The sequence below is a fragment of the Aureococcus anophagefferens genome, assembly GCF_000186865.1.
Source record: "Aureococcus anophagefferens unplaced genomic scaffold AURANscaffold_5, whole genome shotgun sequence".
In the NCBI taxonomy this organism is placed as follows: Eukaryota; class Pelagophyceae; order Pelagomonadales; family Pelagomonadaceae; genus Aureococcus; species Aureococcus anophagefferens.
Genome location: NW_008705565.1, coordinates 416,389 through 430,130, shown reverse-complemented (window position 1 = coordinate 430,130; position 13,742 = coordinate 416,389). Strand labels below are relative to the sequence as shown.

The window sequence follows — 13,742 nt, the reverse complement described above, 5'->3', positions numbered from 1 at the left end:
AAAACTGCAGCTTGAAGGTGTTGATGCTTTGTTGCTGTTACGTCGTTCAAGGCACGCGCAGCGTACAGCGCGCGGCATAACCGCCCTCAGTATCGCGCTTAGACCCGGTCGCGGCGGCTCGTCGAGCGCCGAGGCGAGTGTTCCGCTTGCTCGCGGCTCGCGCGCGGTTGGCGCGGGCGCGCGGGCAGCGGATGGCGGGAGACGTCGCGATTACAGCCCACGCATCTTCTGAACTACCGAGCTCGCGCCACGACGGCGTACTCCGCATGTCGGCTTCGGCAGGCGCGGCGGCCGGCGGGCTCCTGTGCGAGCCGTCATCACCAGCGCAGTCACAGCCTTCGACGATCCAGAGCCCTCCGCACATCAACAAAATGAAGCTCTCCCTCTCGCTCCTCGTCGCCGGCGCCGCCGCCTTCCAGGCGCCCTCCCACTCGGCGCGCGCGCCCACGGAGCTCGCCGCCACGAAGTCCCAGGTGCGCGCATCGACGGTCGCCGGACTGCGGCAGATGTTCTCATTGTCGCCCGTTCCGTAGGTCGCCGCCGCGATCCTCGGCGCGTCCGCGGTCTTCGCGCCCACGGCCGCCTTCGCCGTGTGTCCGCGGCGTCCGCCAACGCGACCCCTCGCGCGCCTCGCCCCAGCGCGCGCGCTCGCGTTTCGTCGCTCCAGCTCGTCCTGATTTCCGCGCGCCGTCCGCGTCGCCAGCCGTGGCTCACTTCCGCGCGCCGTCGCAGGGCGACGTCGAGTCCGGCGCGACCATCTTCGCGGGCAACTGCGCCGCGTGCCACGCCGGCGGCAACAACGTCATCGCCGCGGAGAAGACGCTCCGCAAGGAGGCGCTCGACTCGTACCTCACGGGCGGCCGCAAGGAGTCGTCGGTCGTGACCCAGGTGACGAACGGCAAGAACGCGATGCCCGCCTTCGGCGGCCGCCTCTCCGACGAGGAGATCGGCGACGTCGCGGCCTACGTCATCGACCAGGCCAACGGCGACAAGTGGGACGAGTAGGCGCGCGCCAAGACCGCCCGCACGCCCTCCCTGTAACATGACGCCACCCAGCTACGCGAGACGCCGGGCCTTTCGGCACCAGCGGGGCGTTGTGAGCCCCAAGGTCGGGTGATAGAATCGCTCGCAGGCGCTTAGGGGGCGTTCCTCGACCTCGTCGACCGGGCGGGTGCGACTTTCTGCGGCGTCTCGCAGCGCGAGGGATGTGGAACGGGCTGCGTAGTGCGCGTAGTGCAGAGCGGGTCGCGAGGGACGTAGCACGGGTCGCGTAGAGCGCGGAGTGCAGAGCGGGTCGCGTCCGCGGCGCGAGTCCCGCGGAGCGTAGGAGGGAGCGCGAAGCGATCTCGCCGCGGCACGTTCTAGCATGTAGGCGACGACGGGGGGCTCCTCCAGGATGAGCTACGCGCCCGAACGCAAGCAAAGAAACCTAAGCGCTCGGAACCACAGAGATAATCGATTTTCCACACGCATGGGCCGTTTTGGACCGCGGTTCGGATTGGTCATTGTAACATTCGTCATCGCGCGGGGGTGTTTCGATTCGGAGAGACGACGGCGTCTCTCGCTCGAGCCTCAGCTTCTATGGGTGTGTGGGATAGTAGTAGTCCACAGCGGACGGTGTCCTTCTGGAGCCGGCTCCGCGGGCGTTCGGACCGCGCCGCGGCACCCGCCGCCTCGCGGCGACGCATGCGCGTCGCGGCCCGGCCGCCGTTGGGATCGCCGTAGGGTTTAAGTCATTGGCACGCGCGACGAGAACGAAGACACGAGGCGCGGACGCGGCGGCGCACGGGAGGAGGCTGCGCGAGCGCGGTGAGGACGGGCCCGGCGCGGCGGCGGGGATCGCTTCTGCGGTCGCGCGCGCGCGTCGCGCGGCTCCGGTGGAGGCTGCGGCAGCGCGGCGGCGGCGTCGGCGCTGCTGTGTTGCTGCGAGGCGATGCCTCGCCGCGCAGGCCCGATCGCCGAGAGGCAATGCGCTGAGATGCTGCAAGATGCAGTTGTATCCACCACAACTGCTCTCTCGATTAAGAGGCGGGGCAGCACTCCGACGTCCCGTCGGGCCGCGCGGCCGCATCGTGTGTCGGGGGTGCCATGGGCACCCTCGGCGGCTTCGTAGCCCGGTAGCCAAGGCGGTACAAAGGGGTTGGTCCTGAGCCGAACCTAAAACTCGACACGATGCCGGCGTCGACGTATCACGTGGCGCCCATGCCGACGCACGCGCACGTCGCGGAGAAGCACGAGGAGGTGCGCGTGCGCACGGGCTTTGGGCACAAGAGCAAGCCGAAGACGCTGCAAGAGGCCATGAAGATGCGCGGCGACCCCGGCGAGCGGCGGCGCGGACGCGTTCGCCGTCGCGTCGCCACGACCGCGCCGGAGAGCGCCGAGAGTCGATCGCTCGTCCGACCCGCCGCGCGAAAAAAGAGAGGCGCGTTCGCAGCGAGAGTTTATCGCTCGTTTGACCCACCGCTCGTTTGACCCACCATATCGGACCCCGCCCCTCCCCAGGCAAGCAGGACGTCGAGGTCGGCGTGCGGCTCAAGAAGGAGCCGCTGCAGATGCACCAGCGCATCCAGCGGTCCGGGCGCGTGCTCACGGCCGAGGGCGACAAGTCGCCCTGGCGCGTCGCGCCCGACGCCATCGGGCGGAGTTTGGGGGAGTGGCGCGGCGAGATGGCGAGGCGGCGCGCGACGCTCGACGAGCTCCGCGTCGCCGTGGACGCGGAGAAGACGGACAAGATGCAGGAGAACGTGCTGCCCTACATGCTCGCCTACAGCCGGCGGCGCATGGCCGGCGGCGGCGACAAGGCGCCGAGCCTCGCGGCGTACCACCACGAGGTCGCGGAGTCCATCGAGGTCGTCGACCGCACGCGGCACCGATGGCGCAAGAACGACCCCGCGCCGCCCTCGGAGGACCCCGGCGACACCATCGACGCCGTCCACGCCCGGGAGGTGCTCGCGGAGAAGGCGGCGATCCGCGACAAGCAGGTGAAGCGCATGCGGCTGCGGCAGGACTCGTACTACGGCCGCGACGGCAAGGGCGACCCCGTGCCCGACAAGCCCGACGGCATGGAGCGCCTCGAGCGGCGCAAGGCGCGCCTCAAGGCCCAGGGCCGCGACCTCAACGGCCGGGAGAACTTCGAGCTCCAGCGCCACATCATCCGCTGGACGGACTCGAAGCTCTCGGCGCTCAACGAGAAGAAGCGCCGCGAGAAGCACCTGCTCCGGAACCGCTTCAAGAACAAGATGAAGGAGGCCAAGACGCGGCCGTCGGCCATCGGCGAGGGCCTGCGGCGCGCGTCGCAGATCCTCACGCGGCGCCTGAGCGCCGCGGGCATCCTGGGGAGCGGCGACGGCGACGGCGACGGCGGCGAGGGCGCGCCGGAGGAGGAGCCGGAGCGCGACGAGGACGCGCCGCTGACGCCGCGGTCCGCGGCGAAGCTCATGGAGGCGACGCTCGACTCCGCGCTCCAGGGCATGGGCGGCCGCGACACGGTCGCGGTCATCAAGGACCGGCGCGAGAGCGTGTCCGTCGAGGACCGCATCCGCAACCTGAGCCCGGCGAAATTGGGCGCCAAGGTCGCGCAGCAGATCCGGCTGGGCTTCCGCACGATGGAGCGGCCGAAGACGTCGCGGGGCCCCGACGCCGCGGCGCCGTCGACGCCGCTCCGCGGCCTCTTCAACTTCGGCGCGTTCTCGCCCATCAAACCGCCCCCCAAAGACAGCCACGCGCCGGCGCCGAGCGGCGGCGACGCCGCGGCGGCGGCGCCGGCGCCGTCCGAGGCCCAGGTCGAGGCCGCGGCCGCGGGCCGCGCGAAGTTCAAGAAGGCCGTCGGCAAGCTGGTGATGAAGAACGTCGCGTTCAACGTCACGAAGATCCGCGTCAAGAAGGGCCAGGAGGCCTACGCGCGCGAGCAGGAGCGCCTCATCACGGAGCAGGGCCTCGTCGCCAAGGAGCTCCAGCGCCAGAAGGACGCGGACGAGCTCGACGCGTTCGGCGTCTTCGCGGACCTCGCGCCGGGCATGGACAACGAGCGCGCCAACGCCGCGGGCGCCGGCGGCGACGGCGACGGCGACGGCGACGGCGACGGCGACGCGCCGGCGAAGCCCAAGAAGAAGCACGTCAACCTCAACAAGATCGGCCGCGAGGCGCCCGCGCCGCGGAAGCAGATCAAGCGCAAGGCCGTCGCCGAGTCCAAGCTCAAGCCCCAGGAGCTCGGGCCCCAGTACCCCGAGGGCATGGACGTGCCCCAGGTGCCCGTCCACGACTCGCGCCTCAAGCCGAAACGATAACGCGGAGCCTACGCGGCGTCGGGGGAGGCAGCCAATGAGCGTTCGGCGAAGAGCTTGTGGAGAGAGCGCCAGCGTTCCCCTGTGTCGAGCGGACGCCGCGCCTCCGCCGTACGCCCAGGAAGCGATGGCCGAAATCCTGCACGAGGCAGCTCTCGTGAAGACGCTGTGCTGGCTCCAGGAGCCGAAACAGCTCCCCGAGCGCTGCGACTTCTCCTACGCCCAGGCCCTGGCCCCGTGCTGCTCCGACGACCTCCTTTCGGCCTGTCGCGCCGCGGACCACGCCCTCATCACGCTCAAGGCCGCCGTGGCGCGGGACAAGCGGGAGCGGGGCGACGCGGCCGCGGCGCTCGCGGCGGCGGCGTCGGCCGTCGCGGCCTGGCGCGCCGTCGCGTTCCTCGGCGCCGCGCTCGACGCCGGCGTCGCCAGGCACTGCCGCCTCGACGGCCCCGTGACCGTGTCCTGGACGACGGGGTTCCCGGGCCTCTGCTGGCGCACGGGCCACGCGACGCTCGAGTCCGCCGGCGCGCCGCGCCTCGCGGCGGCCGCGGCCGCGGGCTGCCGCGTCGACGCGGCCATGTGCCTCGCGACGGCGGCCTGGGCCTTTTCCGCCGGCGCGGCGCGCACGCTCGCGGGCGGCGCGCTCAAGCTCGGGGACCTCGCCGCGGACGGCGGGCCGCTCGTGCGCGCGTCGGCCGCGCTGCGCGAGGCCGCGGGGTGCTGGGCGGGCGTCGCCGCGGCCGCCGGCGCGCCCTTCGAGCGCTACGACCCGCCGCGCGAGCTCGCGGCGGACGTCGCCGCGGCGCTCAAGTCGGCGTGCCTCGGCGCCGCGGACCGGCTCGCCGTGGCCAAGGCGCTCGCGCGCGAGCTCGCGGCGGGCGCGAAACCCGCGGCCGTCGCGCCGCGCCTCGCCGACGGCGCGGCGGCCGCCGAGGGCGCCGCCGTCGCCGCCGTCGAGCCCCAGGACAGGCAAATGGCGGCGAACCTGGCGGCGGCGTCGCTCGCGGGCTTCGCGGTCGGCGACTTGTTGCGGGCGCGCGTCGCGGCCGCGGCCGAGCGGCCCGGCGACGCCGTCGCGTTCGCGGCGCGCGCCGAGCGGCGCTTCGCGGCGCTGCGCGACGCCGGCACGAAGGGCGGCTGGGGCGGCCACGACCACGCCGCCTACCCGGACCTCACGGAGGCGACGCGGAGCGCGTACGCGCTCGCCGGCGGCGCGCTGGGCTCCGCGAAGGCGCCGGGCCTCGACGCCGTCGCGGCCAGGGCCCACGAGGCCTACGACCGCGACAACCGGACCATCTACTTCGCGTCCGTGCCGGCGACGCTCGTCGCCGACGCGCCGCTCACGCTGAGCAAGCCGACGGACCGGGCGCCGCGGCCGGGCCCCTTTCCGCCCTTCGCGGAGCCCCCGGACGACGACCCGAAGCTGGAGCTCTTCGACCCCGAGCGCTTCGCGGCCGTCGCGGCCGCGCGGCGGGAGGCGGAGGACATCCAGCGGGTCGCGGACGACGCCGCGCGCGCCGAGGCGCGGGCGCGGGCCGACGCGGAGGCCGCGGCCGCCGCGGAGGAAGAGAAGAAGCGGCTCGCCGCGGAGCAGGCGTCGTTCCTCGAGGTCACGTGCCCGACGGGCTTCGGCCCGGGCGACGCGCTCTGGGTCCGGGGCCCCGACGGCACGCAGGTGAAAGCCACGGTGCCGCGCAAGGTCTTCGGCGGCGACAAGTTCCTCGTCGCGCTCCGCGGCGACGTCGCGCTCCCGGCGGGGGACGACCCCAGGGCCGACGCGGCGACCGTCGTCGCGTCGCAGCACCCGGAGTCGACGATCGACTCCTTCTTCCAGGCGCGGCCGCTCGACGGCACCGAGGACGCGGACCACGTCGACGTCTACACGGGCAAGCCCGCGCCGGCCGCGCCGCCGCCGGCGGCGCCGCCGGCCGCGCCCGCGCCGCCGCGGACCGCGCCGCCGCCCGCGCCGCCGGCCGCCGGGGCCGCGGCCTTTTGGACCTGCCCCCAGTGCACCTTCAACAACGAGCTCACCGCCGCCGCCTGCGCCATCTGCGCCGCCGCGCGGCCCGCGGCGGCCCCGGGCGCCGACGCGGACGCGGCGCTCGCGCGGCGCCTCGCCGCGGAGAACGCGGCGCCGCCGCCGTCCGAGGCCGACGACCTCCGCGTCGCCCAGCAGCTGCGCATCCAGCTCGACGAGGAGCGCCGGCAGCAAGAGGCCCGCGACGAGGCGTTCGCGCGGTCCCTGGCGCAGCAGGGCCCGTCCGCGCCGCCGAACCCGTTCTAAACTACATCTCTTTGCCTCGACGAGCCACCCGTTCCTCGTGGTCGCGTCTAGACGGCACGGCTCGAGCCTCGAGGCAACTCCATCTCTTACAAATCGCCCCGCAAGTTCCCCGCGAGCTGCGCGGCGGCGTAGGCGTCCTGCGTGTCCTTCTGGAAGAGGTACATGACGTCGCCGAAGAAGTTTTGGTTGTCCGCGACGCCGAGCTTCTGGCCCTCGAGCTCGAGCGCGAATTGCGCGAGCTTCGCCACGGTGGCGTCGTGCGTCCTGCCGTCGTCGTGCATGTCGCGGCGCGTGCCCTTGGGCACGTTGGGGAACTGGCTCTTGATGGACCGCGCCTCGTCCTTGGACCAGCTGCCGCCGACGACGAGCTTCACGCCGCCGGAGCCCGTCGCCGCGTCGGAGAAGACGGTGCCGAGGTGCTGTTTGAGCCCCGCGACGTCGTAGGGCAGCACGCCCATGACCTGCGTGAACGGCATGCCCGGCGGCAGCTCGTGCTTCGCCAGGTCCGCCTTCGACGGCGCGGCGGTCAACGTGATGCAGCGCGGCAGGCTCGCGTCGGCGCTGCAGGCGAAGGCCTCGAGGCACAGCACGTTCGTGACGTCGAAGGAGCCGGAGCCCTGCGCGGACGTCGTCGTTGCTACGGCGAGCAGGACGGCGACCGCGAGGCGGCTGGTTGAACGCATTGACGCGCTTGCCATGCTTGTTGAACGCATTGACGCGGTTGCCATGCTTGACCTCGTGGCTTCAACAAAACCACTCGCTGAATCGAGTGGCAAAGGTGAGGCCAAAGCAGCCTCCAGGCCAGCCTTGGATTGCATCAAGCGTATGGTCAAGGCGCAGCCGACAATCCACTAGAGCGCGGCCGGGAGGCCAGACAGTGCGCCAATCTAGCGCCGCGCCGCTAGCGAGACATGCCGCAGCCGCTCTTCGCCGTCGCCGAGCTCGCCGCCGCGGCCCCGCCCTGGCGCGTCGCCGTCGGCCGGGCCGGCTCGATCCTGCGCGCGCTCCTCGGCAGCCGCGAGGTCCGGGTCGTGCGCCGGGTCGCCAGGGTCGCGCTCTGGCCCGTGAACTTCGTGCTCGGCAACATCCTCAGCGGGAACTGGGTGCCGAGCGGCCCCTGGATCGTCGTCTGGAGCAGCTTCGCCTTCGCGGCGAACGTGCAGACCTACAAGCAGATCGTGGGCCTGTCCTGGCGCCTGGCCAAGGCCCAGGTCGCGGCGTGGCGCGGCGACAGCGAGGAGAAGAGCCGCGTCGCGTGCGAGCTCTGCGACACGATCATCGGCCTCATCCTCAAGTTCGACAGCAACTCGCCCGAGGACATCGACTGCGGCGAGCTCTGCCCCTTCGGCATGGGCAAGTGCGTGCGGACCTGCGAGTCCATCGTCGAGGCCATCGCGACGTCGTCGCACTACCCCTGCGTCGCCGCGCAGCTCTGCGCGGACGAGCTGCCCGACGGGAGTTTGGGCGGCGCGCTCGGCGGCGGCGACGTGACCTGCGCCTGGGACAAGGCCGAGCGCGCCTGCGCGCCCAAGGGCCTCTGCACGAAGGCGGGCTCCGCGCCGGCCTTCGTCGCGAACGTCGTCCCCGGCCTCGCGCGGTGCGAGCTCCACCCGGGCCTCGAGCTCTGGGGCAAGTACCAGTCGCAGCTCTCGCGGCACGCCGGCGCGCTCGTCGGCGCGCTCGCGCACCAGCCCAAGTGCGGCGAGCCCGGCGCGTCGCCCGTCTTCTGCGTGCAGCCGCCGGGCTCCGCGGCGTCCAAGTTCAGCGAGCGCGCGTCCGCGGTGCTCGTGCTGCTCGTGGGCATCCTGCGGAGCGTGCGGGCCATCGAGACGAACGGCGGCGACGACGACAAGCTCATGCTCACGTTCTGGATCGTCTTCGTGCTCTGCACGCTCGCGGAGCGCGTGCTCGTCGTGATCCTGTCGAGACTCGCGTACTACTACCACGCGAAGCTCGCGGTCGTGCTCTTCATCACCTACTTCGACGGCGCCGAGGTGCTCTACCGGAAGCTGCGGCGGTTGCGCTACCGCGTCGCCCACAGCTCCATCTGGCGCAAGCGCATGGGCCCGCTCTTCCTGCTCCGGTACCTGCACGAGGACGTGAGCACGGAGACGTACGCGGAGCGGCGCGCGCGCGCGGAGGAGACGGCCGTGAGCAAGCTCGAGGAGCAGGCGTCCTTCGGGGCGCTCGCCGTCGTCGCGGACTACGCGAACCGCACGAGCCTCGGCGCCGCGTACGAGGCGGCCGTCCGCGACGACTTTGGCCCGCTCGCGCGCGACGCGCTCGTCGCGCTGTGGGACAAGGACGAGTTCGCCTTCCTCTACGCGCGCGTCCACGGCGTCACGGACCTCGCCTTCGAGCCCGCCGCGGCGCCCGCGGACGCGCCGCGGCCGCTCCGCCGGTCCGCGTCGGGCGACGATTTGCTGAAGGCCGCGCTCGCGGACGGCAGCCAGCAGTGCTACTGCGAGATGCACCTCATGCGCCGGGCCGACGGCGACGACGGCGACGGCGAGGCGCCGCCCGTGCTCAAGTTCGAGAACGACGCGCGGCGCGCGCGGCGCCACAGCGCCCTCGGCGATATCGCGTCGGCGCGCGTCGCGGACATCGGCCTCGCGGAGCTGCGGACGTCGCAGAGCACGCCGGACCGCACGCTCCACCGGCGCATCAAGACGCCCAAGTACCAGAAGCTGCTCGCGTCGCCCAAGCACCCGCGGTCGCGGTCGCTGTCGAGCGAGAGCGAGGGCGACGCGGCCGCCGCGCCGGGGCTCGCCGCGCGGCTCGTCGCGGCGCTCGCGGCGCTGCGGGACCGCCTCGTCGCCGCCGTGCGCGCCCTCACCGTCGTCGAGAGCTTTCTGGGCCACTTCGAGGGGGCCGCGCTCGCGTCCGCCGTGTCGGAGCGGCGGGGGGCCGCGGACGGCGCGTGGGACGCGGACCTCGAGCTCAAGCTCCTCGGCGGCGGCGTCGACGACCAGGGCAAGTGGCACAACCCCGAGGCCGCCTTCCTCGAGGTGCTCGTCCAGGTCTGGGCCTACCGCGCGTTCGCCGCGGACGCGAAACTCGGCGAGGCGCGCGTCAAGGTCTGCATCCTCATGCACGGCGGGCCCGTCAAGCTCGAGAACCTCGCCCTCAAGAGCGGGGGCCGCGTCACGGGCCGGCTCACGGCGACCATGCGCCTCGCGCCGAGCTAAGGGGCGACGTCGGGCGCCGCGCGGGCGATCGGGTTTAGAGGAGCGCGGGCTTCGCGCCGGGGTGGCCCGGCGACCAGCTCGAGACGTCGTGCTCGTCGACGTCGCGGAAGTCGTAGTCGACGTGGACGAAGGCGCGCTCGACGTCGGCGATGGCCTCGACGCGCTGCTGGAGGTCGAGCGCCAAATCGTGCGAGACCTTGAGCGGGGTCCCCGCGTCCATGACCATCTCGAGCTCCACCAAATAGCGCGGCCCGAAGTGGTAGGCGCGGACGATGTCGCACTGCATGGCGTCCGAGTAGGCGCCCGCGCAGGCCCGGAGCTCCTCGAGGAAGGCCGGATCCGCGGATCGGCCGACGAGGTGCTGCACCTGCTCGATGCCCGTCTCGAGCCACGAGTACGCGATGTAGAGCGAGATGCCGATGGCGCCGACGGGGTCCGCGTAGGCCAGGCCGTAGCGCGCCGCGAGGACCGCCGCGCCGAGCGCGACGACGTTCGACAGCACGTCGTTGAAGTGGTCCTGGTTCACCGCGGCGACGGCCGGGTGCGACCGGACGAGCGCGTCGTGCCGCACGGCGATCCAGGCGTAGAGCGCGGCCTTCCAGAGCACGGCGACGGCCATGGTCGCGCCGTTCGCGAGGCTCACGTCCACGTCGGCGGCGTCGCCCCGCGCGAGCGCCGCGAGCTGCTGCGCGGCGGCGAGGAGCACGAACGCGGCCGAGAGGCCCATGAGCATCGCGCAGACGACGACGCCGACGGGCTCGAGCCGCGCGCGGCCCGCGGGGTAGTCGCCGCCCGCGCGGTTCTTCGCGGCCGCCGCCGTCGCGACGAGCACGAGCTGCGAGACGAGGTCGAGCGCGGAGTCGAGCAGCGACGCGAGCACCGCGAGCGACCCGGATTGCGCCGCGACGACGGCCTTGGCGGCGGAGAGCACGACGTTCGCCTCGAGGGACCGACGCATGACGGCGCTCTCGGCGGCGTCCACCGGCGGCGGCGGCGCGAGGCCCGACGCCTCCTCGTAGACCTGCACCCGGAGCGGCGAGCGCATCTCGACGGCGACGTGCTGCGTGCGCGGCGGCGAGTGCGCCGCCGTGCCGCCGTAGCCACCGTTTGATGACGATGCCATGGGAATCGACGTGGGCTAGCAACAATGAGTCGCAAGGACGCCGCCCGACGCCGACGATGCAAGGGACGCCCGACGCGGCCGATGCAAGGGACGGCGCGCAGCTTGAGGCTCTGATTATCACACTGTTGCCACTCCGCTCGCTTCGCTCGCTGTTCAAAGTAGTAAGTGAAGTAGTCCTTGAAGTGATCAAACCTCAGCTCCACTAAAAGAAAATTTCCCTTACGCCCCACAACTCGTCGCGGCCTCGGCCGTGGACCCGTTGCACGCGTAGCACGCGACGTTCGTGCCGACCTCGGCCGCGTAGCGCCCCGCGGTGCAGTTCGTGCAGGCGCCCGCGCCCGCGGGCGACCAGGTCCCCGCGGGGCAGGACGCGCAGGGGTAGGCGCCGCGCCGGACGAACTCGCCCGCGGCGCAGTCGAAGCACGTCGCCTCGCCGAGCTTCGAGGTCTTCCCCGCGGGGCACGGGTGGCAGGCCGTCGAGTTCGTCTCGTTCGCGAAGTAGCCCGGGTCGCAGGGGATGCAGTCGTGCATGTGGTCCGGCACGACGCGGCTCTCCGGCGCGTACTTGCCGGGCGCGCAGCCCGTGGCGACGCCCGCGCGGCACTCGAAGCCCGCGGGGCAGGCCGCGTCGCAGTGGCCGTCCGCGGCGATGTTGTCGCTAAAGTCCGACGTGCCCTCGCAGACGACGCCGATGCCGTTTTCGCAGACGTAGCCCTTGCGGCAGGGCTCGCAGGCCGTGGAGCCGCCGAAGCTCATCTCGCCCTCGGGGCACCGGTAGCGCACGGAGTCGACGCAGTAGGACGCCGCGGGGCAGTACTGGCACTTCTCCCGGTTCCCGTTCGCGTTCTTCAGGTAGTGCTTCGTGCCGCACTTGCAGGAGAGCTTCGGGTCGAAGAACGCGCCGACGAAGGCGAACTGCGTCGGCCCGCCCGTGTGCGTCAGCGCCGCGCAGGGCGCGTGCAGGGCGACGCGGACGTTCCGGAGGTCCGGCGTGTCGGGCCGCCAGGTCTTCGCCGCGTAGGCCCACTCGTCGTCGCCCGCGGAGAAGGGCACGCTGAGCTGGCTCGCCCAGGTGTCGCCGTCGTGGAGGTCGAAGGTCATCTTCCAGTTCCCGTCGGAATTGTTCGTCTTGGACCAGCCCCGGAGCACGACCGGCGCGAACATGCCGTCGAGGTCCACGTTGGGCCGCCAGCGCAGGCCCAGGGTCGCCGCGGGCTTGCCGTCGCAGGCGCACTCGCCGCAGGTCCGCGGGCAGCCGACGCGCGCGTAGACGCCGCCGATGGACTTGGCGTTCGCGCAGCGCTGCGTCGCGTCGTCGCCCACCCAGGAGCAGTCCCGCGACGGCGTCGTCGCCTTGTACCAGGAGCTCGAGTCCTCGCAGGTCTTGTTCAGGAGCAAGACGCCGGCCTCGGCGCCGCCGTAGGGCGACGGCCGGCCGACGACCTCCGCGGACCAGAGGTCCGCCGCGGCCCAGCCCGTCGCCTCGTCGAGCCAGAAGCCCTGGACGAGGCCCGCGAGGGCCGCCTGCGAGTCGACGGCGTCCGCGCCGACGTCCGACGCGGCCGCGGGCGCCAGCGCCGCGCACGCGGCCGCGCGCTCCCGCTTCGAGGCGTCGTCCGGGTCCGTGGCGTTCACGTCGTCGTCGTAGACGTAGATCGTCGCGTTCGTGCGCAGGCCGTCGAGGTTGCGCCCGTCGACGACGGTGAGCCCCGACGACGCGAGTTCCAGGACGAGCTTCCGGCAGCCGCCGCCCGCGACCTTGGACGCGGACCCCCAGGTCCCGTTCCGGAGCGGCACGACGACGGACGCGAGCGCGTCCCCGTCCGCGAGGGACGCCGTCAGGGGGAACAAGGCCGCGTCGTAGTCGCGCGCGTCGGCCGTGGTCGACGACGCCACGCTCAGCGTCGCCGTCTCCGCGCCCGAGAGGCCCAACACGCGCGCGACGTCGACGGTGACGTTGGCGACCTCGCCCTCGCGGAACGCGAAGACGGACGTCGCGAGCGTCACCCCGACGCCGCCGCCGCTCTGCGTCCCACAGGCGTCGACGGAGCAGTCCGCGCCGGACGCGCAGGCGTCGCAGACGCAGGCGCCGAAGGTGCAGTCGCCGCGGTTCGAGCACGTGCCGCCGAGGGGCCCGTCGGGGCACTCCGAGTCGTCGTCCAACGAGCAGGACACGCAGTCCGCGTAGCCGAAGAGCGCGGCCCGCCCCGCCGCGCAGGACGAACAGGACGACGCGCCGGGGTCCGCGTCCGTCGACAGGCCGCAGGCCGTGCAGTTCAGGCCCATGGCCGCGGCGTCCGTCGCCGAGTACGTGCCCCGGGGGCAGAGCGGGCAGCCCTCGCCCGCCTCGTCCGCGTTGTAGCGGCCGGCCGTGCACGAGATGCAGTCGTCGAGCTCGAGGCCGCCCTCGTCGTTCTCCGTGTAGGTGCCCGCGGGGCACTCGTAGCACTCGTCGTGGAGCCCGCGGCCGTACCAGTTCTCGGGGCAGCGGAGCACCTCCGTCGGCGTCGACGTCGGCAGGCCGCTCGGCCGTCCCGTCGACGGCAGGGGCGTCGGCATGACCGACGGCGCCCAGAGGGCGTAGTCGCCCAACGCGGCGGGCCAGAGCTCGCTGTCGAGGGGGCCCGTGATCACGAGGGCCAAAACGCAGGCCGTCCCCGTCGCGACGGCCGTGACGTTGCTCGCGGCCGGCGCGTGGCTCTCGACGAGCAACGCCGTGGCGTTGCAGCCCGCGGCGTCGCCGTCGGCGAAGAACTGCGTCTCGTTGACCGTGTGCTTGTAGGTTCCCAGAAGGGTCCAGCCGCTGGACGCGCCCGCGCCCGCGTAGCAGCCCTCGTGCGTCGGACTCTGCGTGCCCGTTTTGT

The 13,742-nt window shown here is 72.9% G+C and overlaps 2 protein-coding genes across 2 annotated transcripts; both read left to right on the top strand.

Moving 5' to 3' along the window:
* Positions 1 to 735: 735 nt before the first annotated feature.
* petJ2 (hypothetical protein) lies at positions 736 to 1,005 on the top strand (the record flags this gene model as incomplete). The annotated part of the gene is made up of 1 exon (XM_009037068.1): positions 736 to 1,005. A coding segment is annotated over one exon (270 nt), but the record flags the coding sequence as incomplete, so codon positions are not given.
* Positions 1,006 to 2,172: 1,167 nt separating this feature from the next.
* AURANDRAFT_62489 (hypothetical protein) lies at positions 2,173 to 6,567 on the top strand (the record flags this gene model as incomplete). Its single annotated transcript, XM_009037069.1, has 3 exons — positions 2,173 to 2,347; positions 2,503 to 4,247; positions 4,405 to 6,567. 3 exons carry the CDS (start codon positions 2,173 to 2,175, stop codon positions 6,565 to 6,567), a joined length of 4,083 nt encoding a protein of 1,360 aa, XP_009035317.1.
* Between the last annotated feature and the right edge of the window lie 7,175 nt (positions 6,568 to 13,742).